At 42.3% G+C, this 27,172-nt stretch overlaps 1 protein-coding gene across 1 annotated transcript in view; it reads right to left on the reverse strand.

Moving 5' to 3' along the window:
• The window catches only part of C1H5orf63 (chromosome 1 C5orf63 homolog), a 108,165-nt gene that overhangs the window by 50,824 nt on the left and 30,169 nt on the right, over positions 1-27,172 (reverse strand). Inside the window, exon 2 of the mRNA XM_040344737.1 lies at positions 2,926-3,033. Within this exon, the coding sequence (XP_040200671.1) occupies positions 2,926-3,030 (105 nt within the window). The 5' untranslated portion in view covers positions 3,031-3,033. The remainder of the gene's footprint in view (positions 1-2,925; positions 3,034-27,172) is intronic.

Here is a 27,172-nt window from a genome sequence, read left to right on the forward strand (position 1 = left end):
TCTGGGGTCAAAAAGACCTCAGATCTCATATTTACACTAAAATGCAATAATAAAAAAAAAAAAATCATTTGAAAAAATGACAACAAAAAATTTGCTTTTAAGACGCATGGGCGGAAGTGACTTTTGATGTCGCTTCCACCCTGCTATGCTATGGAGACTGGTGGGGGCCATCTTGCCCTCACTCGTATCCATGACACAGAGGGAGAAGGACCCGACTGATTCCGCCGCTACCGACGGCTCCGGTAAGCGGCAGGAAGGGGGCCCTCTCCCGCTGCCGATAACGGTGATCTCGCGGTGAATCCGCCACAGAGACCACCATTATCGTTTACAGGACCGGCCACAGAAAAGATGGATATCCCGGTTGTGGCAGCAGCTGCTGCCGTTACCGAGATATCCATCTTTAAAGTGCTGACATATATGTACATGAGCCAGTGCTTAAGTGGTTAAAGAACCTGCAAAAACAGAAACACACTTGTTGATCTGCCAAAAAGTAACTTCGCTCCTAATTTCTAGTTGTAGGCTAACAAAGCACAAGATATTTTGATGTGTATAAAACCTTGTGAGCGGCTCTGTAAATTAAAATTGAACATAGCTGCCCGCACTTCCTTAAATTATGTTATTAAAATGTTAGAATTTAATAAGCGCAGCGCTTGATAAATATATAAAATGATTACATTAGTAGTCATGTGCATAAAATACAAACAAAAATAGCTAAAAGTGAAAAAAAAAAACAATATGTTACATCAATCCATATAGTGTTCTTGTGAACAACTTTGTGGTAAAACGTGCCAGTCCTCCTAAAATAAACAACAATTGATTGATTAATCTCTCCACCGACACCCACCAAGTGCTTATTCTTATATTCCTGTGATCCCTCCACTGGGTGTGCCCGTACCTATAAATTAGTGCCTTTGTAAAAGGGTATTCCTCTGGAATTGTCCTCTTGGTAATTCCCCTTCCTTATCGATATTACTTCAAAACCCCAGTCAGAGTTATGTAAAGCAATCATACCTTGCAATAGTGCTTTATCCTTTTTATTTATTTATTGATATAGTAAAACAAAAACCACATAGTAAATACTGGACCACATTTCATGATTAAATTACAGCCATGGTCGAAATTGTTGGTACCCCAGATTTTTTTTTTTTTTTCAGAAAATCAAGTATTTCTCACAGAAAAGTATTGCAGTAACACATGTTTTGCTATACACATGTTTATCCCCTTTGTGTGTATTGGAACACAACAAAAAAAATGGAGAAAAAAAGCAAATTGGACATAATGTCACACAAAACTCCAAAAATGGGCTGGGCAAAATTCTTGGCACCCTTAACTTTTTTAATTCAATACTTTTTTTTATTGTTTCCATACAAATACAAAACAGAAAATATAAATCCATATTTTACACTCAGTGCATTTTATGTGCATACAAAAAATTAATTACAAAAGCTAAAAATATCCATCAATCCCAACCCTCCCCTCCCGCCCTCCCTCCTATCTTACTTTTAAAGTGCATACACGTTTTTAATCCTGTTCTTAGCATAGGTAAAAAAAAAAAATTCAATGAAAGGGAGTTTAACTGCTTGCCGACCTGCCGCCGTCATTCTACGGCGGCAGGTTGGCACTCCTGTGCAAGAGCCCGTAGCTCTACGTCGGCTCTCTTGCAGGCAACCAGAGGCGCGCCCCCCCCCCCCGCTCGCCCCGACTCCCTGCCCGGCGGACGCGATTGCCGCCGGGCACACACGATCGCTCGTTAACAGAGCGGGGACCGGGACCTGTGTGTGTAAACACACAGCACCCGGTCCTGTCAGGGGGGGAAATGCTGATCCTCTGTTCAAACAAAGTATGAACAGAAGATCAGTGATTTCCCCTAGTGAGGCCACCCCCCCCCCACAGTAAGAACACACCCAGGGACATACTTAACCCCTTCCCTGCCCCCTAGCGTTAACCCCTTCACTGCCAGTGGCATTTTTATAGTAATCCAATGCATTTTTATAGCACTGATCGCTATAAAAATTCCAATGGTCCCAAAAATGTGTCAAAAGTGTCCGCCATAATGTCGCAGTACCGAAAAACAATTGCTGATCGCTGCCATTACTAGTAAAAAAAAAACACTATAACTTTTGCGCAAACCATTCAATAAACGCTTATTGCGATTTTTTTTTTAACGAAAAATATGTAGAAGAATATGTATCGGCCTAAACTGAGGAAAAAAAATGTTTTTTTATATATTTATTTTTGGGGGATATTTATTACAGTAAAAAATATTCATTTTTTTCAAAATTGTGGCTCTATTTTTGTTTATAGCGCAAAAACTAAACACCGCAGAGGTGATTAAATACCACCACCAAAAGAAAGCTCTATTTGTGGGAAAAAAAATACGCCAATTTTGTTTGGGAGCCACGTCGCACGACCGCACAATTGTCAGTTAAAGCGAAGCAGTGCCGAATCGCAAAAAGTACTCTGGTTTTTGACCAGCAATATGGTCCGGGGGTTAAGTGGTTAAAAAGACATTCTTTGAAATTAGAAGAGAAGCGGTCTAACCTGAATCAGCGTAGAGGGTTCTTTACTGTCAGAGCAGTAAGGATGTGACAACACTCGCAAACCGAGTCAGGTTTTTTTTTTAAATAATAGTTTGTCTTGCGAAACGCTCGTTAACCAAGTTACTCGCAATCCGAGGTATTACTGTGCACATTTACTCCAGGATGTTGTTTTTTGTAATGTCGCCAGAAATATTGCCACACCATCTTCTTACAATTCTTTATCTGAAACTGACAATTCTGCACTATAACCCCAGAAATGCATTTTCTTATGGCTGAAAAATGAAAGTTTGGGAAAATACAAACAAAATCAGAGGGGTGTCCATATTTATGTGATTTAAACTCATAATACCAACCTCTCAGAATGCACATACCAGGTCATACCCACCTTAGTAAACAGAGTAAGAATGGGTTTTTCCTTCTGGGTCACATGGCATCTCTTTAGCTCCTTTAGGGGAAACCTCGCCTTGTACCAATGTCTCAGATGGAACATCTTCTGTAAGAATTTAAGACCAGTGCCAAGTCAGATGCTATAGCATTCAGCAAAAATAACTTTAAAAAGAAAAAAACATCTTAATAAGCCAGTCAGTATCAGCGCTGTTTGAGTAAAAGAGAAATATTTGTGAAACAACTGTTGGTTTTGGATTGTGAAGGTAGTGGTACCACATATTTATAAAAATATTACAGTAACTGATAGTGCAGACAGTGTGCTCATGAATTATATCTATAGTAGAGCACATTTAAGACAGATAATATTATAGTCCATAAATAGTACTGCTAAAAGTTTAAGTTCATATAATAAGATAGATAAGATTGTCTTTCTGCTTCTCCTCCCAGCCAATCGGGAACCAGGTTCTAAAACCCGATTGGCCAAGGAGTCTTAGGACTCCTGGCCAATCGGGTCTCAGGACCCACTTTTGGTTCAGCCGGGAGGAGAGGCAACAGCTCCTCAACAAGCTGGAGCGAGGAGGGAAGGGATGGAACTGATGGATGCAACGATTGCCCTGATTGCAGTTCGGAGAATGAGCGAGAGCCGATGCGGAGAGCAGGGAGCAGTGTGAGTACCGAGGCGCCTTGGGAGGGGGAGGCACGGGGGGGGGGGGTGTTGATGTCGGTATGTGCACCAGCCGCTACGGTCTTAAAGTATGATGTAAAGACATTTTTTTTTTCAATTGAATGTGAAAGGATTAGACCCTTATCAAGTTTTTAGGGCACTTTTTTGTTTACAATGGGAAGGTTCACCCCTCAAATTGTGTTTGTGACCATTGTCGCAGAGACAGAAAAGGCGAATAAAGCTACAATTTTACTTGTTACCAAAAGAAGAGGTGAGAGTAAATCTTCCAATGTGTTGTCTATTCATATATTTTAATATTCCGCCCCACTATTCCCAATCTTCATCAAACCTCAGCTACTCCTGTACGTAGTTGTCATTTTCCTTTCCCAGGCAGACTACGAAGGTCTATCTTTATTTTCACAAAATAGATGTTTACAATCTAAGCTTCTATTTTGTCGATGGAGGATGGGCCCAACATAGCCACTGTCATTTCCTATCTACCATATCATACATTTAGAATGAAATGCACAGAAAGCTTCTGAAATGTTCTGCATAAAATGACTAGAATATATTACATTGTCTGAGTAGAAAGCCCAATGGCAAATTTGAGTGAGGATGAAATCAAACATGAAATAATAGACTGGGGCTTTCTGCAGCATCTGATACCTAGCAGGAAACCTCTTAGTAGAAAGAAATATTCTAACTGCTGCAGCCTTTCATAGGAACAAAACCAACACAGGATGCAACACTATTTTGTAGCTACACTGGATGTATTGTGAATTATATTCCGCAAGATGTGCTTTTATATTTATACCTTGTCAGTATGTGACAAAGTTCTTTTGTAACATTACTTTATAAAATTCAATAATTGTATATAAAAGGTCCAATTTTAATCCAACTATAATCAAGCCATATGGGTTTCTATACTATGGCCCAGATTCTCAAAGGCGTTACGACGGCGCAACACCATTTGCGCCGTCGTAACACCTCATCTGGCCCCGGGTATCTATGCAACTGATTCTCAGAATCAGTTGCGCATAGGTACCCATTAGATCTGACAAGCGTAAGGCTATTACGCTGTCAGATCTTAAAAGTAATTTTTTTTCCCGCCGCTAGGTGTCGCATCGTCGCTTTTCCCCGTCGTCTATGCAAATTAGGTAAGTACGGCGATTCCCGAACATACGCGAGGTCGACGCAGCGAATTAACGTCGTTTGCGTAGCGTACCCGACGCGTAAGGTTGCCCCTGCTAATTAGCAGGCGCAACCAATGTTAACGATGGCCGTCGTTCCCGCGTCAAATTCAATAAAAATTACGTCGTTTGCGTAAGACGTCCGTGAATGGCGCTGGACGCCATTTACGTATACATCTAGGCAAATGACGTCGGGGCGACGTCATTTAGCGCAATGCACGTCGGGTAATTTACCCGACGGAGCATGCGCAGTACGCTCGGCGCGGGAGCGCGCCTAATTTAAATGGTGCCCTCCCCATTTGAATTGGGCGGGCTTGCGACGAACAATCTAACGCTACACCGCCGCAAGTTTACAGGTAAGTGTTCTGAGAATCAGGATGTAAACCTGTAGACCTGCGGCGGTGTAACGTAGATCTCATATATTACGCTGCCCAGGAGCAGTGCGAATGTATGAGAATCTGGCCCTATATCTAAACTGGACTCCTTGCTGCAGACAACTCGATGTAGCACGTCTCACTTTAGGCTTATTATGAGATAATCAAGAAATAGCAGAGCTCTGTAAAAATAACCATGCTTCTGTCCTGGCACCAGCAAGGAAGATCTTTCCTAACACTAACAGGATTTATGATTATCAGTTTATCAAATTAAACCTTTCCTAAAAGAAATATGGGGGCTGCCATTGCCGATATTCTTATACAATTGCTAGCTACCTCGCTGTTATGGGATTATATATGTTATATTATTCAAATATTAAAATACTGAGGCAAGAGGGTCAAAATAACAGCAAGGCAAACTAGAATTGCAGAATGAGAAATCAGCATCTATTATTCTCACGACAAATACAGGCTACCAATAATGATCTTCCCTTTGGAATTTCCTTAGCATGACTACCAGATAACTAGGAAGTCGGCAATGACCGTCCCTTTATTTCCCTCAGAACAGGTCAGCCTAGAACAGCAGTCTCCTTCCTGCATCCCTTTGCTTGCCTTTGGAGCACTATTCCTCCCACTGACACCAATGATGGGGCCCTTACTCCTCCCACTGACACCAACAATGGGGCACTATTCCTCCCACTGACACCAACAATGGGGGACAATTAATCCCACTGACAATGATGGGGTGTACTACTCCTCCCACTGACAGCAATGATGGGGCACTATTCCTTCCACTGACACCAATGATGGGCACTATTCCTCCCACTGACAATGATAGGGGCTTTATTCTTCCTACTGACACAAAATATGGAGCACTATTCCTCCCACTGACAGCAACGGTGAGGCACTATTCCTCCCACTGATACCAATGATGGGGCACTATCCCCTCACTGACAAACAATGGGGGAATTTTCTCTGATGGGTTTGTTTTTTCAGCCCAATGATGTCTTGCTTCACTGATAGTGACAGCTCTTTTGATCTCATATTGATAGTTGACAGCAACAGATTCCAAATGCAAATAACACACTTGAAATTAACTCTGGACCTTTTATCTGATCCTGGTAAATGGGATAATGAGGGAATAACACACACCTGGCCATGGAACAGCTGAGCAGCCAATTGTCCCAATACTTTTGGTTCCTTAAAAAGTGGGAGGCACATATACAAACTGTTGAAATGTCTACAAGTTCACCTGATTTGGATGTAAATACCCTCAAATTAAATCTGAAAGTCTGCTGAATGCCCAGAAATTGAGGGGTTTCAGAGAGGTAGGAGGGAGGAAAAAAATAGCACTCTTTGCAGATGATGCACTGGTGTTTCTAGGGGACACACACACCTCTCTCTCGACAGTTACTTTGCTTATAGATAGGTACGGTACATTCTCAGGATTTACTATCAACTGGGATAAGTCAATAATAATGCATATTGATCCCGTTGACCCGTACAGCTGGAGCAGCCAGGCCAGGCTCACCAGATGAAGTATGTTTTATCATTTAAGTACTTGGGGATAATAGTCACTCCAAATATTAACGATTATATAGACAAAAATATCCTTCCTCTTGTCGATAAATTTAGGCAACAAGGTAAAACTTGGTGCAGATTCCCATTGACTATTATAGGTAGAGAAAATCTGGTGACAATTGTTTGGTTGCCCCAGCTGCTATATTTACTGCACAACTGTCCAGGTTGGTTGACATTGAAACTATTCAGGACAATAGATGCGACTTTTAGAGATCTTATATGGAAACATGGAAAACCAAGTATCAAACTTGAAACCCTGCAACAAGCAAAGGATGGGAGGAGGGATAGCTGTCCCTAATTCAAGATTATATTTTATTGCAGCACAACTTCAACACTGGTGGAGGAGGTAGATAATCAAGATCCCATACAGAATTTAAATTATCCCCATTAGTACAGAAGATAGTGTCTCATCAATTCTATGCGAAGAAAAAGCTTCCAACATTTCAGTTAATCCATAAAGTATGGGAAACAACACATATTATTACTCACCATAAGGGATATACAAAACATATGCCAATATGGGAATTTGATATATGATTTATTTACTACGCCTTCTTATATATTTAGAAACCAAATGAAATGATTGTATCCCTTTTTTTTCTCTATGAGTAATCTCTCCTGTTTAAAAATGTTTTTTGTATGGCATAATAACAAAAAAATAAAATAAAAAAAACGCATCTCAAAGCTGAAAGCCTGCAGTTAAAGCACATCTTGTTAGTTTAATTTCAAATCCATTGTGGTGGTGTATAGAGATAAAAACATTACAATTGTGTCGATGTCCCAATATTTATGGACCGGACTGTATGGCCAGGAAGATCGTAGTGTCTGAATCCCCTTAGAAGTGATTAATCCTTCGGGAGAATCTTACAAAAACTAGATTTTTTTTCTTGCAGTAAATGCCTAGAATGTGACCTGTAATCTTGTGACTTGTGCAGACTTCTGGGAAAATCAGTAAACCAATCACACAAACAGGTCCTGACATTTCCCGGGGGTCTAAGGAACACCTCCAAGTTGCCACATTTCATTGAATTTCACAGAGACTTAAAGAGCTGCAAATTGAAAAATAATTTTAATAATATGCAATTCAAATTACTACACAAGCCATATTGTATACACTAGATTCGTTTTTAATTTTATTTGCAATTTTTTTTTCACAAAAATGTAAATACTGGAGTTACGCTTTAAATGAGACAGCTGGTGATCCAGCCAATCACACTTCCTGTGTTAGGGTGCCTCCACACGGGGTGGAGGAGCATCGGAAGCACCTTTGAACTGCAGTAATGTCAATCTGGGGAGAGGGTAGTGTTAGATGTACTAGCAGATTTAGATGGACTTGACTAGCAAATTTAAAAAGGAGAATCTACTTCTCAAGCTCTTTTGGCCCTAATTCTCCTGTAGGTTATAGGAGGGCACATAATTTTGCACTCCTGTGACCGATATTCAGCCAACAGACAATTCAGCCAGTCCAGACTCTACAGAGATCACAACTTTAATGTCAGGATCCACCTGCATGCCTGGATCGGCAGCTGGCTCAGCCTCTCAGCATGCCCCTGAGCCACCCGCTCCTGCCCCTTCCACAGCCTAGTGCTCCAGTGAGCACTGGAGGGGCAGACAGCGGTGGCTGATAGTGACTCACTGAAGACCAAAAATTGAGTAATCAGTAGTATTTAATTATTTGGTTCTTGATCTTAGAGGCAGCAGGGGACATATGGAGTATATATATATATATATGCGTTCACAGTAAAGTGCTGCTTTACCGCTGTTGCGTCACTTTTCTGCCTCAAACGTGGTGCTTTTAACCCCAAAAAAGTGCTTCTGAAGCACTGCCCATTCATTGCAATGGGCAGGGGCATTTTGCCAGCATTGTATACAGCGCTCCCAACCCGCCTCAAAGATGCTGCTTGCAGGACTTTTCCAAACGCCCCACAAGCGCACCGCCCGGGTGTAAAAGCACCCGTTGCAATGAATGGGAGACAGTTTTCAACGTCTGAAAACTGCCTCAGTGTGAAAGGGGTCTTATAGCAACAAGAAGCCCGATCCGTACATACATATGACATGGTACTGTAGAATAAACTCCCTAACATGCATTTGTGTTGTATTTTAGTTGCACCTGATGTTGAATTGTTTGTGCCTGCCTGGTTATATTACTTTTATTGATCCAGAACAAGTATGCTTATCTGGAAAGCCATATACCTATAGACGGACACAGCAGATCATATGGAAAAAATCCTAATCAGCTACATAAAGGTTTTTTGTATTTGTATTTTAAAGACGTACCCATGATTTACCTAATATATTTCTGGCATGGGTGGTTGTCCTACTATGACCTTTCAGTTCTAGCTCTGGTCATCTGTACTGACAGCATATGTTTGAACTGCTTTCACTGCTATGATCAACACATAGTATACAGTACTTGTCCTCAGAAGGCCAAAAAGCCAAATATCAAACATTCTTCAACTATTTTCTCGACAGTACATAGTTGTCCTCCACTGTACTAAAGGTACTCAACTAGTAACTGCACAAAGCGTCCATCATAATCTAAGTTTTCTATTCATCTGAGCAATGTCAGGCCATATGTCTTGAACGAGGGTGAAAAATGCATTAAAATGCAGCAGTGTGGACTAGCAGTAAGTGCATTACTGAAAGGGAGACCTTTTAGTCTGGAAAATGGAAACTCGGCTGATAATGACAAGTAGTAAACAGAAATTACATTTTACAAATGCTTTATTAAACTACAAAAAAGACAACCAGACATGCAGCACGTGGTATGGAACACAATTTGAAGGGCAACAATGACATCATAAAAAAAACAAAAACAAACAACTATCTTGCAAGATACCTGCGACAGTGGGTTTATCAACATTTCAGTAGCAATGAACAGCTATAAAATGCCTATGCACTCATGACTGTACAGCTCCTAACAGTAATGTGATCTATTCCATCGCAGCCTTAAATTATAAATTACACAGAACATGAATATCAATAAAGATAAAAATAAATAGGACACTTGATCTGGCCGCCACGATTCCTGTCCACCTGGGGATTTTAAGTGCTTTCATCCAACTTTAGGTGTTCTAGCTCCATCAGTTTAACCGCTAAAGACCCGGACCATTATGCAGGTTAAGAATCTTGCCCCTTTTTGTGATTCGGCACTGCGTCGCTTTAACTGAAAATTGCGCAGTCATGTGACGTGGCTCCCAAACAAAATTGGCCTCAGTTTAGGCTGATTCTTCTAAAAAAAAATCGCAATAAGCGTTTATCGATTGGTTTGCGCAAAATGTCTAGCGTTTACAAAATAGGGGATAGTTTTATGGCATTTTTATTAATATTTTTTTTTGTTACTAATGGCGACGATCAGCATTTTTTTTCATGACTGCGACATTATGGCGGACACAATCGGACAATTTTGACACATTTTTGGGACCATTGTCATTTTCACAGCGAAAAAGTGCTATAAAAATGCACCGATACTGTGAAAATGCCAAGTTTAGGAGTTAACCACTAGGGGGCGCTGAAGGTGTTAAGTGTGACCTCATACGTGTTTCTAACTGTAGGGGGGCGGGGCTGGACGTGTGACGTCAGTTATCGTCTTTCCCTATATCAGGGAACAGACGATCACTGACATTGCCACAATGAAGAACAGGGAAGGTGTGTGTTCACACACCTCTCCCTGTTCTTCAGCTCCGGTGACCGATCGCAGAAACACCGGCGGCAATCGGGTCCGCAGGTCCCACGGGCGCGGTCACGGAGCTTCGGACCAGGTCGCAAGCACGCCGCCGGCTGCGCACTCGCTATCCCACGGATGGGCCTTAAAGAGAGACGTACAGGTACGTGCTTGTACCCAGCCGTGCCATTCTGGCGACGTATATCGACGTGAAGGGGTCATTAAGTGGTTAAGTCTCCTAGAAACAAATTGTCAGGTGGTTTTACTGAGAATCTACAAACAAAATTGAAGCTTAAAGCAGAGTGCCACCCAAAGGTGGAACTTCCGCTTATCTGCTCCCTCCCACCTCCTCCGGTGCCACATTTGGCCTGGACTTGAGGGGGGGAACTGGGTACTATATATTAGTATCTGTAGTGTAGCCATTATGGTGTAGCCTTTATATGACTGCCATCTCAAACTACAACTCCCTGCATTCTCAGCACTCTGCATAGAAGTCTATGGGCTTGCTTGGCTTTAGCTCTCCTCCTCCTGCTGGCTAAAAGAGCATGGTGCAGCATAACATCAGAATCTCAGTAGAGGGGTAGAAGAATAAAAGGCAATGTCTTCTTCTCCATATTGCTGTTGCCCAGCACCTGGCTACATTCAATTTAGTGGGAAAAAATAAAATCAGCACCAGGGGGGATACTTATGATGAATGAAACGTGTCCACTTTGATTTCAAACGCTGTGTTGCTTAACCACTTGCCGCCCGCCAATGACAGATTGACGTTGGCAAAGTGGTTGTAGAATCCTGACTGGACGTCATATGACGTCCTCAGGATTCTTAGCCGCTGCGCGCCCCCGGTCTGACACCCCGCAACACCGATCTCGGTAGAGTCTCTCACGGAGACTCTTTACCACGTGATTAGCCGTGTCGAATCACGGCTGATCACGATGTAAACAGGAAGAGCCGTTGATGGCTCTTCCTCACTCGCGTCTGACAGACGCGAGTAGAGAAGAGCCGATCGGCGGCTCTCCTGACAGGGGGGGTTTGTGCTGTTTATCAGCGCAGCCCCCCCCCCTCGGATCGCCACATGGAACACCAGGGAAGCCCACCCTGGGAAGGGCAGATAAAAAAAAAAGGCTGAAAAAAAAAAAAAAAAAAAAAAGCATAAAAAAAAAAGAAAAAAAGATGCCAGTGCCCACAAATGGGCACTGACTGGCAACATAGGTAAATCAGTGTCGCCCCAGTGTCCATCAGTGCCACCCCACATTGTCCATCAGTGCCACTCTACAGTGTCCATCAGTGCCACCCCACAGTGCCCATCCATGCCCAGTGCCCACCTATCAGTGCCCATCTGTGCCACTCATAAGTAGCCATCAGTGCCACCCATAAGTGCCGCCCATGAGTGCCCATCAGTGCCGCCCATGAGTGCCCATCAGTGCCGCCCATGTGTGCCCATCAGTGCCGCCCATGTGTGCCCATCAGTGCCGCCTATGTGTGCCCATCAGTGCCGCCTATGTGTGCCCATCAGTGCCGCCTATGTGTGCCCATCAGTGCCGCCTATGTGTGCCCATCAGTGCCGCCTATGTGTGCCCATCAGTGCCGCCTATGTGTGCCCATCAGTGCCGCATACAAGCGCCGCCAATCAGTGCCACCTCATCTGTGCCCGTCAGTACTACCTCATTGATGTCCGTCAGTGCCATCTCATCGATGCCCATCAGTGCCGCCATATCAGTGCCCATAATTGAAAGAGAAAACGTACTTATTTACAAAAAAATTAACAGAAAAAAATAAAAACGTATTTTTTTTTCAAAATTTTCTGTCTTTTTTTAGTTGTTGCGCAAAAAAAAAAAAAAAAATCGCAGAGGTGATCAAATACCACCAAAAGAAAGCTCTATTTGTGGGAAAAAAAGGACGCCAATTTTGTTTGGGTACAGTGTAGCATGACCGCGCAATTGCCATTCAAAGTGCGACAAGCTGAAAATTGGCTTGGGCGGGAAGGTGTATACGTGCCCTGTATGGAAGTGGTTAAAATCTTCAGTCTCACTCCCACTGTGATCTTTTGCTGCTGCCGTCTTTAATACAATCTTTCCATGTTTTGCAGCTCACAGAAAACTGCAGGGCTGGGACTGAATTGGTCCACAGTTCAGTACAAAAAAGCTGCATTTTCGAACGTTCTGAATTTGCTTAAAAAGATTTTTACCTTTACATTTCTGATGTAAAGAGGATGAACTGCGTTGTTAAATGCTAGGCAAACAATGGCACTCCAAGACAATTCTTCAAAGTCATGAGATAAATATGGCAGTCACTACTGACCTTCTCCTCAAAATACCAGTTGCTTGACTGCTAGGTCAGATTAAAAAAATCACAAGTCCTCATCTGCATACTGTGATCAAAGTATTGACGCCAAAGGATTAGTGTGACAGCCAGGCCACTGGCATTTCCAGAAGGAAAGGTTAGCAAAGAAAGTAAGGAAATATGTCAGATAAAAATGGCAGGTAGGACACAAGACTGCAGGGCACAGACTTATTGAATAAAGCAACCAGTGTTTAGATCAGTCACCTATGGCAAACAATCAGAAGCACTATTTTTTTTGCCAACTTATTTAAAAATTATACTACGTGCAATTTGCTATAATACTTTTTTTTTTAAACTCCTGTTTAGTCACTGCACACTAGTTAACATCATAAAGCTGACAGAGGCACCTGTACTAGCTGTTGTTGTTGTTGATAATAATAGAGAAGGGAATGACACAAAATCATATATGCAATCTAAAGCTGACAGTTTTTGAATGTGGGTGGGGGCGGTGTTTGGGCAGCTAGACAATCATACATCGGTCAGCATGTTTTAGGAAGCAGAATAGAAACTCACCAGTGAAATAATTGCAGACTCAGAATAGCAAATTTTACATTTCACAGTAGAACAGAAATAATGGCCAGACCAAATGGATGCAAAGAAGAATTTTTTAAAGCTAGGCATTATTAACTTTAAAAAATGTGCTTTTTTAAGTGCTTTTCCTTTTTAATTCATTTTACCTACAGCTTTGAAAGCTGGCTTCCCAAAGATCATCAAATGGCACGGATCCATGTATGAGACATCAAATGAAGAATTCTGTTTTTTTCTAGTACAGGTGACAGGTACACTTGATTAACAGAACAAACCATGATTTTGATCCAATCCCAGTGCAACAAAAGTCACCAGTGAGGCTGTTGAACAATATACATGTCCCATGGCTTCTCTTTACCTTTTAAAAGGCATTATAGTTAACTCAGCACTCTATCATTAAATGACAAAGAAAGCAAAAGCCAGACATGCACAAAAGGTGCGGCATATGGTTAGTCGCTTCAAGCGGCATTAAAATCAGCCCAAAGTGTGAGCTTTCAAAAGAATGGCCTTTTAATGTTCTTAAACCCGCTGCTTTGTTAGGGTAGAGCGGGAAAAAGGCAGAATGTTCAACTACATAAGCACAGTGCTTATTAAAGATAAAGGCGCTGATTCATGTAGAGTTGAGACAGGCGGTTTGGCATACAGAGTTGAGACACATCGTAGATTCCGACCGTAACCTTGAAGTTTAGGGGTAATTAGTAACAAACTCAGCTTCGCGGCACAATGCCAGCAAATGACAGCTTTAACACAGCCTGCTCCTGAGCGGGATTTACCACCGCAGTGCCACATTCTAGTCTAATCCAAGTATTATTAAATATAGAAAACCTATCAAGAGTGACTTTTTATCCATCTTTTTGGGTCTTTGATAATCCAAGTTCCTAACCAATCAATACACTGTATAAAAACAGTTCTGTGGGTGTGAATCCAAATTGTCAGATTCAAGTCTGTGTAAAGACAAATTGCTGTTTTGCTTTGCCGAAAATCAGCATGGCTTGAAAACAAATCATGAAAACTGTACTGCAGCCATTTATGAGGTTTAAATCTCAGAAGTGCTTACAAACAAAAACAAAAAGATTAGAACAAGGTTTCAAAGGTTCTTGGATGTTCTGTCATTTTAAAAGGCATTAGGCATTCTAGGTACATTTCAGTAGTTAGAACTAGCTAAAGGGTCAGTTCACTAGGATGGATTTATTATTTTACATAAGGTATAATAATAATAATAATAATAATAATAATAATAAAGAGGTTCTTCAGCCCTGCCCTCCCCCTTCCAAAAAATAAACGTCAGCTTCTACAAATACTGACTGCTGACTTTTAATAAAAATACATTTACCTGTCCAGGGATCCAGCGCTGTCCTCACCCAGGCTAGTTCTTCGGTCCCTATTGCTGCCATTCTAACTGTAGGCAGCCAGCTGTGACGCCTTGTGGCTTCGCAGCCGGTTCCCCACTGCGCTTTGTAAATGGCCCTGCAGCCTTCTGGGACTTGTGATGTGCCCCAAGACACCGCGGACAAAGGAGCGGGAGCCAAACTTCTGCTCAGGTCGCCTAGGTGATCTGTTGTGGGTTTAATTTTGTTGGCAATTAATAAAATATGGGACAGTGGTATGTTGACTGATGATCAACTATAAATTACTAGTGCTGAGAACACTGTATTTAAATGAAATTAAGTAAAATAAAAAATTATAAAAGGAGGAGGAGAAAGTTTGCAAAAAATGAATAAAGGCAATATTGAATAAGGTGAGACAGGTGGTCACAGAGAAGTGGGTGTCTTCCACCCTAAGTTATAGAAAACTATAAATGATAGAGACTTGTCTCAACCTAGAGCAAAAACACCAAGATGCCACCATCCCTAAAGGCTACACAAGAACAAAAGTAGTGGGGTTGGGACTTTGCATGAGGCATGTAGTGTGTGCAACGATATATAGAATGAACATAAATAAATTGATTGTCACAATTCTAGACTATTTGACATCCACTCCCACCGCTGGCTGCCATGTGGGGATTCTTAAGACTGAATTGTGGGATCTATATAAGCACATATATATATATTTATATATATTTACACATCATGGGCCAAATCCACAAAGATCGTGCCTAACTTAATTTTTTACATTTAAGTTACACTGCCCTAAAATTTCTACCTAAGTGCCCGATCCACAAAGCACTTACCTAGAAATTTTGGGCTGTGTAACTTAAATTCCGCCGTCGCAAGGCGTTCCTATTCAAATGGGGGCGATTCCCATTTAAATTAGGCGCGCTCCCACGCCGGCCGTACTGCGCATGCTCGTGACGTCATTTTCCCGACGTGCATAGCGCGAAATTACGTTACGACGAGCTTTGTGGATTGCGACGGGTCAATAAATTTGCGTCGGGGAAAAAAAAAGATACGGCGGGAATTTTTTTTTTTTTACATTTAAAAAAAATTGCGTCGCTGGACAGAAAGGTCTGCTTTTACATGGTGCACTAACTTTACACCATTGACAACGTCCAATGACGAAACGCGTCTGGGAGGACGTGCGGTGACGTCATCACGTTTGGAGGAAGGGCTCCGCTCTGTATACATGCCGGCCGGCAATTTTAAATGCTCGTTTGACTTTCATATCATGTGAGTAACCCCTTTATATTGTTTTTAATAAACTTCTTAACCTACGGAGTTACGCTATGTACGGTGACGTCTTTGGTAACTATCGAGGGTGCAAGTGGTGATTCCCACCAGGGAGTGGAATCTCCCCAAAGGCCACGGCTGGGTCACAGCCGACTGCTGTTTGAGATTGGTGTTCTGGTAAGCTGCTCCTAATACCGGTGGTGGGATCTCACTCAAAGTGTGCTGTGAATCACGGTGGACCTTCTCTTGCATATTCTGCGGTTCTGTGGTAATCCCTGGGGAGTGAGTGTCATATCCAGGAAGGGGCTATTCCCCCCCCCTCCCCTTAAAGGCCGCGGCTGGGTCACAGTCGACTGTCGTTTTAAGTCATTTATCTGGTAAGCTGCTCATGACTCTGGCAGTTGAGTTTCACATGTATTAGAGTGTGGACCATCACGGTGGAATCCATCATTCCGTATATTAGGATCGTGGAACTCCTGGATAATATATTGACTTTTCTTCCATTTAACCCTTTGAGGTTTATTCTATTAAATTGACTTTATAACACACAGTCTGGGTGCCATGGCGCAGTTCTAACCCCCCTTTTCTCCTTTGTTCTTTATATTTGTGCTTCGGCACCAGAACTGCTGCCTTCCCAATTTTCAATTTTTTTTGTGATATATTAATTTATTTACATTAATCATTTAGCTGGATAAGCGCAATTTTTATTATTGTACAATTCTTGACCATTGTTCTTTACAGAACTGTTTCAGTTCAGCAATATTCTTGGGATGTCTGGTGTGAATCGCTTTCTTGAGGTCATGCCACAGCATCTCAATCGGGTTGAGGTCAGGACTCTGACTGGGCCACTCCAGAAGGCGAATTTTCTTGTTTAAGCCATTCTGTTGTTGATTTACTTCTATGCTTTGGATCGTTGTCCTGTTGCAACACCCATCTTCTGTTGAGCTTCAGCTGGTGGGTAGATGGCCTTAAGTTCTCCTGCAAAATGTCTTGACAAACTTGTGAATTCATTTTTCAATCGATGATGGCAATCCGTCCAGGCCCTGACGCAGCAAAGCAGCCCCAAACCATGATGCCCGCACCACCATACTTTACAGTTGGGATGAGGTTTTGATGTTGGTGTGTTGTGCCTCTTTTTCTTCACACAGTGTTGTGTGTTTCTTCCAAATAACTCTACTTTGGTTTCATCTGTCCACAGAATATGTTGCCAGTGCTGCTGTGAAACATCCAGGTGCTCTTGTGCAAACTGTAAACGTGCAGCAATGTTTTTTTTGGACAGCAGTGGCTTCCTCTGTGGTATCCTCCATGAAATCCATTCTTGTTTAGTGTTTTACTTATTGTAGATTCACTAACAGGGATGTTAGCATATGCCAAAGACTTTTGTAAGTCTTTAACGGACACTCTAGGATTCTTCTTCACCTCATTGAGCAGTCTGCATTGTGCTCTTGTAGTCATCTTTACAGGATGGCCACTCCTAGGGAGAGTAGCAGCAGTGCTGAACTTTTTCCATTTATAGACAATTTGTCTTACCGTGGACTGATGAACAGCAAGGCTTTTGGAGATACTTTTATAACCCTTTAAAACTTTATGCAAGGCAACAATTCTTAATAGTAGGTCTTCTGAGAGCTCTTTTGTGCGAGGCATCATTCACATCAGGCAATGCTTTTTGTGAAAAGCAAACACAGAACTGGTGTGTGTTTTTAATAGGGCATGGCAGTTGTAACCAACACCTTCAATCTCATCTCATTGATTGTTAGCCAACACCTCACTCCAATTAGCTCTTGGAGATGTCATTAGTCTAGGGGTTCACATACTTTTTCCACCTGCACTGTGAATGTTTACATGGTGTGTTCAATAAAAACATGGTAACATTTAATGCTTTGTGTGTTATTAGTTTAAGCAGACTGTGATTGTCTATTGTTGTGACTTAGATGAAGATCAGATCACATTTCATGACCAATTTGTGCAGAAATCCATATCATCCCAAAAGGGTTCACATACTTTTTATGGCAACTGTGTATGTATATACACACCAGGGTATGTAAACTTTTGATCGGGGTCATATATATATGTATATTATATATATATATATATACACACACACACACACACACACACACACATACATACATGCGCACACACACAGTTGTGCTCATAAGTTTACATACCCTGGCAAAATGTATGATTTCTTGGCCATTTTTCAGAGAATATAAATGATAACACAAAAACATTTCTTTCACTCATGGTTAGGGTTTGGCTGAAGCCATTTATTATCATCCAACTGTGTTTACTCTTTTTAAATCATAATGACAACAGAAACTGCCCAAATGACCCTGATCAAAAGTTTACATACTCTGGTGATTTTGACCTGATAACATGCACACAAGTTGACACAAAGGGGTTTAAATGGTAACCATCCTCACCTGTGATCTGGTTGCTTGTAATTAGTGTGTGTGTATAAAAGGTCAATGCGTTTCTGGACTCCCGACAGACCCTTGCATCTTTCATCCAGTACTGCACTGACGTTTCTGGATTCTGAGTCATAGGGAAAGCAAAAGAATTGTCAAATGATCTGTGGAAAAAGGTAGTTGAACTGTAAAAAACAGGAAAGGGTTATAAAAAGATATCTAAGGAATTGAGAATGCTAATCAACAGTGTTTAAAGTCTAATCAAGAAGTGGAAAATTTTACGGAATGCAAAGAAAACTCCACAAATAAGTTCAGGTGAAATACTGGACACTCTGAAAACATGTGGTGTGGCTGTTTCAAGATGTACAATAAGGAGGCACTGCATGGTCTGCATGGTCGAGTCACCAGAAGAAAGCCATTACTATGCAAATGCCACAAAGTAACCCGCTTACAATACACCAAACCACACAGAGGCAAGCCTCAAACCTTCTGGTACAAAGTCATTTGGAGTGATGAGACCAAAATTAAGCTTTTTGGCCACAACTATAAACGCTTCATTTGGAGAGGAGTCAACAAGTCCTATGATGAAAGGTACACCATTCCTACTGTGAAACACGGAGGTGGATCGCTGATGTTTTGGGGATGTGTGAAATACAAAAGGCACAGGAAATTTGGTAAAAATTGATGGCAAGATGAATGAAGTAGTAACAAATACTGAAAATTCCGCGCTGCCTAAATGGTGAGCAGCTACGAAAAAACAATAGACAGATGGTAAAAACAAAACAACATAAAAAGTGTAGCGCTAAACAAATGAAAATACACCAAGTGATCTCAACACCATGTGCAGCAATGTATAAATAAATATATCAATAAACATATGCCTTTAACAAAACCATGTAAAAAGTCTCTGATATGCAAAAATGGTGAATGTTGAAAACAGTCCAATATAAATGAAAGTGCTGGTGCTCCCACAATCCAAGATGAAACAAGTGAAGTGAAGATGGCCACCACCAATATATGAGAGGCTTACCAGAAATAGTGAACCCTAAAGAACATATGTTCAAAGGGTCAACTGGACATGGTATAAACCACTGTAAAGACCGGATCCTCTGCTGCAGTTCCCACACAACGTCTCGCACACCAAGCCACTGTACAAGGGTATGTTGATAATGGGTGCTTATGGGCAATGACCCAAAAGATGCTGGGCAGTAGAACCAGATGAGATATGTTTAAGAAAAAAAGAGAAGGGCACATAGCGTGTAAAATTAAGGATTTTAATGTAGGTAGGAACACTTACATTTGGAGATGAAAACAGCGCTTGTCAAAGTATAAACGGCAACAGTGGGCTCTCCCAATGCATTTCGCAAACATGGCAAGATGAATGAAGTATGTTATCAAAAAATACCAGAGGAACATTTGCATTCAACAGCCAGGTGCTGCGCATGGGACATACTTGGACATTCCAACATGACAATGATCCAAAACAGAAGGTGACCTGTCATTGACTACAAGAGAATAAAGTGAAGGTTTTGGAGTGGCCATCTCATGTCTCCTGACCTTAACCCTTTCATGCCTATGCCTATGTATGACATTTGGTGTTTACAAGTTAAAATCCATATTTTTGGCTAGAAAATTACTTAGAACCCCCAAACATTATATATATATTTTTAGCAGAGAATCTAGAGAATAAAATGGCGATTGTTGCAATATTTTATGTCATACGGTATTTGTGCGGCGGTGTTTTAAACACAACTTTTTGGGAAAAATTTACTTTCATGAATTTTAAAAAAATGAAAAAGTAAAATTAGCCCAATTTTTTTGCATAATGTGAAAGATGATGTTATGCCGAGTAAATAGATACCAAGCATGACACGCTTTATAATTGCACGCACTCGTGGAATGGCGACAAACTACGGTAACTAAGAATCTCCATAGGCGACGCTTTAAACTTTTTTTACGGTTACCAGGTTAGAGTTACAGAGTAGGCCTAGTGCTATAATTATTGCTCTCGCTCTTACGATCGCGGCGATACCTCACATGTGTTATTTGAACACCGTTTTCATATGCGGGCGCGACTTCCGTATGCGCTTTCTTTGCTGCGCAAGCTCGCGGGGAGGGGGGCGCTTTAAAAATTTTTTTTTTTGTTTTCTTATTTATTTATTTATTTTTTCTAATATTACATTTTTTTTTTTTTTTTTTTTACATTTTGATCACTTTTATTGCTGTCACAAGGAATGTAAACATCCCTTGTGACAGCAATAGGTCGTGACAGGTACTCTTTATGGAGGGATCGGGGGTCTAAAAGACCTCCGAGCCCTCCTTTGCACTTCAAAGTATTCAGATCGCCGAAAACGGCGATTCTGAATACTGTGTACTTTTTTAAATCCGGCGCCATAGGCAGCCGAGAAACCCGGAAGTGACGTCATGACGCCGCTTCCGTGGTTTCAATGCGGACACTGAATCAAAGCCGTTTACGGCTTTGTTTCAGAGCGCGCCGAGACGCTGGAGGCGCCGGATCGTGGATCGGGTCTCCCGGTGGGACGGGAGGCCCGGTCAGAGCGGCGAGAGGCGGCGGGAGGGGGGGGATGTCCCCTCCCGCTCCTCCGGCATAACAACCGAGCGGCTTTTAGCCGCATCGGTTGTTCTGTTTGGAAAGCCGATCGCCCGCTCTAAACAACGGTACCGAGATGATGCCTGCGGCTGCAGGCATCATCCCGGTACAACCCCTGAAAGCCGAGGACGCATATATGCGTACGCTCGGCGTGAAAGGGTTAATATAATTGAGCCACTCTGGGGAGATATCAAAATGTGCAGTTCATGCAAGACAGCCCAAGAATTTACAGGAACTGGAGGCTTTTTGCCAAGAGGAATGGGCAGCTTTACCATCTGAGAAGATAAAGAGCCTCATCCACAGATACCACAAAAGACTTCTAGCTGTCATTGATGTTAAAGGGGGCAGTACACGATATTAAGAGCGGAGGTATGTAAACTTTGATCAGGGTCATTTGGGTAGTTTCTGTTGCCATTATGATTTAAAAAGAGTAAACAGTTGATTGATAATAAATGGCTTCAGCCAAACACTAACCATAAGTGAAAGAAAAGTTTTTGTGTCATTCATATTCTCTGAAAATGGCCAAGAAATCATAAATTCTGCCAGGGTATGTAAACTCATGAGCACAAATGTGTATTATATATTACACACACACACACACACATATAGATATATACTATATATATATTTTCACACTAGACTCTTATCCCTTTTAGCTTACCTTTTTTTGTAGAATGAATTCATAACCTACTGAAAGCCAGTGGAAAAAAGAAATGTTACTGGACTGCTGCATTTTGATAGGCGATTTATTGAAACAAAATTAACAAACGATAAAATCCAAAGCTGTATAACATCCAAAAATTCATGCAACACTGCTATCAATGGTAGAAAGTGGACATAGGGGACAAAAAAGCTAACATGTTTGACATGGATAGATGCTTAGTCATAGCTGGGTTATGTGAGGATCTAAAAGGATTTAAATAGAAAACTTTGAATGCATCCAAACCAATTAGAGCTGGTCTGCACAGCATTAGAAAATTATATACCCGATTTAAACTGACAACCCATGGTCAGAACAGCATCTGCACAATCAAAAACACACGTGTATTTGACATTCTAACCTAAAACACATTTTATAATATAAACTTTATAAGTGTATGTAAAAACATACAAAGAAATGCAATAATAAATATATATATATATAAATATACTGCAAATATAAAGTGCTATTAAATAAATATAAATGAAAATGTGGAGACAATGGCCCGGATTCACAGAGAGCGGGCGCATATTACGCCGCCGTAGCGCAAATAAGTTACGCTACGTCGACGCAGCGCAGAGAGGCAAGCACTGAATTCACAAAGCCAGTGCTCTGGGTTTCCTAGGCGTAAGCCGGCGTAGGTGGAAGTGGGCGTGAGCCATGCAAATGAGGCGTGACCCCATGCAAATGATGGGCTGAGTGTCAGACAGATACGTATAACGAACGGCGCATGCGCCGTCCCGTGGACGCATCCCAGTGCGCATGCTCAGAATCACGTCGGAACTACTCCCTAAGATACGTCGGATCACTGCCTACGGCGTGAACGTAACCTACGCTCAGCCATATTCACGTCCAACGTAAACTACGTAAAATACGCCGGCTTGTGTTCCCTGGTGCAGCCCTTTGCATGGATGCTGCCGAGTTACACCTCCTTTATGGGGCATAACTTTACGACGTACGTATATAACTTACGCGCACTTGCGTCGGGCGCACGTACGTTCGTGAATCGCCGTATCCCCCTCATTTGCATATTTGAATAGAAAATCAATCAGAACGCCATATGCTCCCACTCTACGCCGGCGTAGGCAAGTTACGTCGGTGGGATGAAGCCTGTTTTTAGGCGTATCTTAGTATGTGGGTCCGGCGCACAGATACGACGGCGCATATTTGCACTTACGGCGCGTAAGGCGCAAGTGCTTTGTGAATCCGGGCCAATGTGTGAATGTGGAGTTGTTCATAAATACGGTGCTGATCTGTGTTGGAAATAAAACATAACAATGAATTGTTGATATGCAAGTGCGCAAAAACTGCAATAAATATATGAATATAAACGTGTGTGTATTATATATATAAAAAAATTATGAAAACATGGTCCAACATTAAGTGAAATAAATAAAATAGACTGAAAGCCAGTCTAAATCTTGCCACCTTTACCCAATGGCACCACCAAGAGATTTATTCACTTTCTCATTCTCTCTTGCCTTGGCTACCGCAACTCCCTCCTTATTGTCCTACCTTAACTTTGGCTATCCCTTCTTTAGTCTTTCACAAAGGCTGCTGCATGACCTATCTACTTTATCAACGGCTTAGAATTTACCGACCCTTTCTGCCAATCACTCCACTGACAACATCCATAACTCGTCCCTAAACCCTGTTACCCACAACATTTCAAAGTGTCACCTAAACAGACCTCTTCGCTCCTTCCAAGACCTACTGCTCTCCAGTGCAGTCATGACCTCCTCCCATGATTGCCTCCATGACTTCTCTACAAGTTCCCAAATTCCTCTAGAACAGTGGTTGTCAACCTTAATAGTGTTGTGACCCCTTGATAAAATTTCCCAGGTTGTGGGGACCCCTAACAGTATTTTCGTAGCCCGGGTTGTCAGCACCCAAGATAAGACAAGTAATTTGTGCCCCTAACCCATGGACATTTAGGGCTTCCTGAGTCCCTTCCACTTGTACAGTATTAAAACCCCTTCTGTTACCTTTTAGGATGTACCACTCTCTCTATGTTCTCCTTTCTTTCCCTTTTATCCCTCTATCTTAATTTCTTGTCCTGTCCCCCCCATCTCTCTCTCTAGCCATCTTTCCTGTTCTTTCTCTCCCTCTTTTCCTCTCCCTTCCATGTATTCTCTATTTTTATTCATTCTCTTACTCCTTTTGGGGGAGATGAGTGACAGTACTGGCGGGGAGTTCTGATCAGCCAACTTGGGAAAGGTCACCTGCTGATCTGAGAACTGTAGTGGGCACTTTAAATGGCAACTTTAATCATAGGTAGTGTTACTCAATGTGTCTCCAGCTCTGTAGTGTCTAGCAGCAGTGACACCTATGCCGAAATCAGGAGATAGGGTCTCCTCCAGCCCCTCACACTTCACATTTATCACCAGTCAGCTGACCTCTAGTCTCTGTCTGCCCCACAGCCATGTCGTGAACTGAATGGACAGCCACAGGCTCCAGGGACTGCCCTGCTAGGCGGCTGCGAAAAGGCTGAGAGTGCTGAGGGCTTTAGGAACAGCCCAAGATTCGGTGACCCCTGACAAATCATCATTTGACCCCCGAGGTGGTCCCGACTCCCAGGTTGAGAACCACTGCTCTAGAACTACCTAACCAAATCTCTCCTGCTATCGCCTATTGTTCGTGATCCCTGAAAACAAATCTATTCAGGGAGGCCACATTTTTACCTTCCGCATCAAATCATCCCCCAACAGTTACTACCTTTTGTCACGCGTGCCCTTTAGATTGTAAGCTTCCACAAGCATGTCCCTTCTTTTCCTATCGTCTTGAATTGTATTAAAACTGTATTGTCTACCTTTATTTTGTAAAGTGCTGTGCAAACTGTTGAAGCTTTTTATCCCATATTAATAAAAAATAATAATACAGTTCAGATAGTTTCAGAATGCATTACACTCACTGTTCTGTGCATTTGCGTGCATCCAAGCAAATCCACATAGATTCAGTCTGGTTTGTAATTCTTATTCTTTGTTCATAAGCTTTAACAGGCCTGTCCTGGAAAACTACATTTCCCATTAAGCCCGAGTAACAGGCAATATACAATTTATAGTCCTTGCCATAGATTTTTATAATGTCAGTTGTAAAATCCTCCCTCTCTATCACTGTGCATGAAGCACTGTAACACTGCACGCGACTGCTCAAAGCTAATCAGGAAACGCTGCTGTATTTCTCTTTGCCCTAAAAACAAGTGAGCGCGATTATTACCACAAATAAGCTGCTACCTTTCTCCAGAATGCTGACATTACATGTGGTCACAAGATGACAATAGGAAAATCGACTTGCCCAAGTAAACACAAAAAAATGTTAGTATAATGTGCTGAGATTTAGGTCCGGTTAGTATGATCCCCCACATTTGTTATTCAAGAAAAAAGTAGGCCGCAGACTCTTGGAGCGTTTGTCTCACAGCACAATTATGCTGTCATACTGAAAATGCATAGGATATTTGAACTACTTTTGTTATTTTGCCTCATCATAATTTTCTCATAAAAATGTTACATTTACAAATAATAGGATTTTTATAACAGCTTACCTGTAAAATTATTTTTCTTGGAGACAGAGTGACATAGTAATTACTATGTAGGTTATAGAGCCTACCTTCAGGTGATGGACACTGGCACACCCAAGACAGGAAGTCCCCTCCCCTATATAACCCCTCCCACACCGGGAGAACCTCAGTTTTTGTAGCAAAGCAATAAGTGTCCCAATATCCCCAAACAAGAGGAGCGGGAGCTCTGTGTCCGGTGATGTACTCCAAGAAAAGGATTTTACAGGTACATCACGGGGACACAGAGGGACATAGTAATTACTATGTGGGATGTGCTAAAGCAATGCCAAATGAGGGGGGGGGGGGGGAGACACCATAAACAAAGCCGGGCGCCATTAGACGTGAGAATCTATACTGCAGCCTGCAGCACACTGTGCCCAAATGCGGTATCCTCATGTCCTCTTACATCCAACTGATAGAGTTTAGTGAATGTGTGTACTGAAGACCATGTTGCGGCCTTACAGATTTGAGCCATAGAGGCTTGGTGATGAACTGCCCAAGAAGCACTAACTGCTCTTGTAGAGTGCGTTGACCTGTTGGATCCACTTTGAAATAGTAGATTTTGACGCTGCCTGACCCCTTTTGGGGCCTTCCATCAGAATAAACAGAACCTCAGTTTTCCGAATCTGAGCAGTAACTTTAAGATAAATCCTGACTGCCCTCACTACATCCAAGGAATGTAATGATTTTTCCTCCGCAGAACTGGGTTCAGGAAAAAAGAAGGGAGAACCACATTCTGGTAAAATGAAAACTTGACACGACCTTGGGAAGAAAGGCCGGATGAGGACGTAAAACCACTCTATCCTTATGAAGAATCAGGTATGGCTCTTTCTTGTAAAGAGCCGCAAACTCTGATACCCTTCTTGCCGAGGATATGGCTACCAGGAAAAGCAACTTCCTGGTCAGGACTAAGGAAATGTGAGGTAAGGGTTCAAAGGGCTGCCTTTGCAGCGCTGATAGGACCAGATTTAAGTCCCATGGACATAAGGGGGGCTTAACTGGGGGATTGATCCAAGTCACCCCTTGTAAAAGGGATTTGACCAGCGAATGCATAGCTAGTGGCCGTTGAAAGAAATTTCTGCGTACCAAGATCTCCGGGGCCATGCTAGAGCTACTAGGATCACTGGTTTCCCCTCTAACCTGACCCTGCGAAGGAGTCGTGGCAACAACTGTAACGGGGGGGAACGTATAGATTAGGGAGAACTGATCCCATGGAAACACTAGCGCATCCGTCTTGCAAGCGTGTCCCTTGTCCGGGATACAAAATTGTCCACCTTTGCGTTGAAAAACGTCTTTTTTTCGATCACATAAAGTGATGGTGTGTACGCGGCATAAGGCTTGGACCTTTTTGTTCCAAGCGGTTAGGATGGCGTTCTGTAACTTCCTTGAATGGAATTGGGCAAACGGGCGCCCCTAGTGGCCTGCGAGAGACCCGACGTAGAGCTACGGGCTCTCGCGCAGGGGAGCCAACCTGCCGCCGTAAAACGACGGCGGCAGGTCGGCAAGTAGTTAAGGAAGAGATCTTTGAGGCAAAAATATCTTTCTTTGGTCTGCATCTATGAGCAGGCCTAAATACTCTAGTCTTTTCACTGGTTGTAAGGCTGATTTGTCTAGGTTGAGGACCCAACCTAGCGACTCCAGATACTTGACTGTTTTGTGCACAGCTAGGTTTAGGCTGGCAACCGAGTGATCTATCAACAGTAGATCGTCCAATTAGGCCATTATCAACACTCCTTGAGTTCTTAAATTGGCCAATAGGGGGGCCAAGACCTTTGTGAACACCCGAGGTGCAGTGGCTAGCCCGAAGGGTAAGGCCACAAACTGGTAATGACGCTGCTCTACCACGAAGCGCAGAAGCTTCTGATAGGCAGGAAAAATTTGAATGTGTAAATATGCGTCCTTGATGTTGATGGACGCTAACAGTTCTCCCCCCTGCAGGGAGGAGGCTACTGACCGAATGGATTCCATACAAAAAGACCGAACAATTAGAAACTGGTTTAGACCTTTGAGATCCAGTATCGGC

The sequence above is a fragment of the Rana temporaria genome, chromosome 1 (assembly GCF_905171775.1).
Source record: "Rana temporaria chromosome 1, aRanTem1.1, whole genome shotgun sequence".
Classification (NCBI taxonomy): domain Eukaryota; kingdom Metazoa; phylum Chordata; class Amphibia; order Anura; family Ranidae; genus Rana; species Rana temporaria.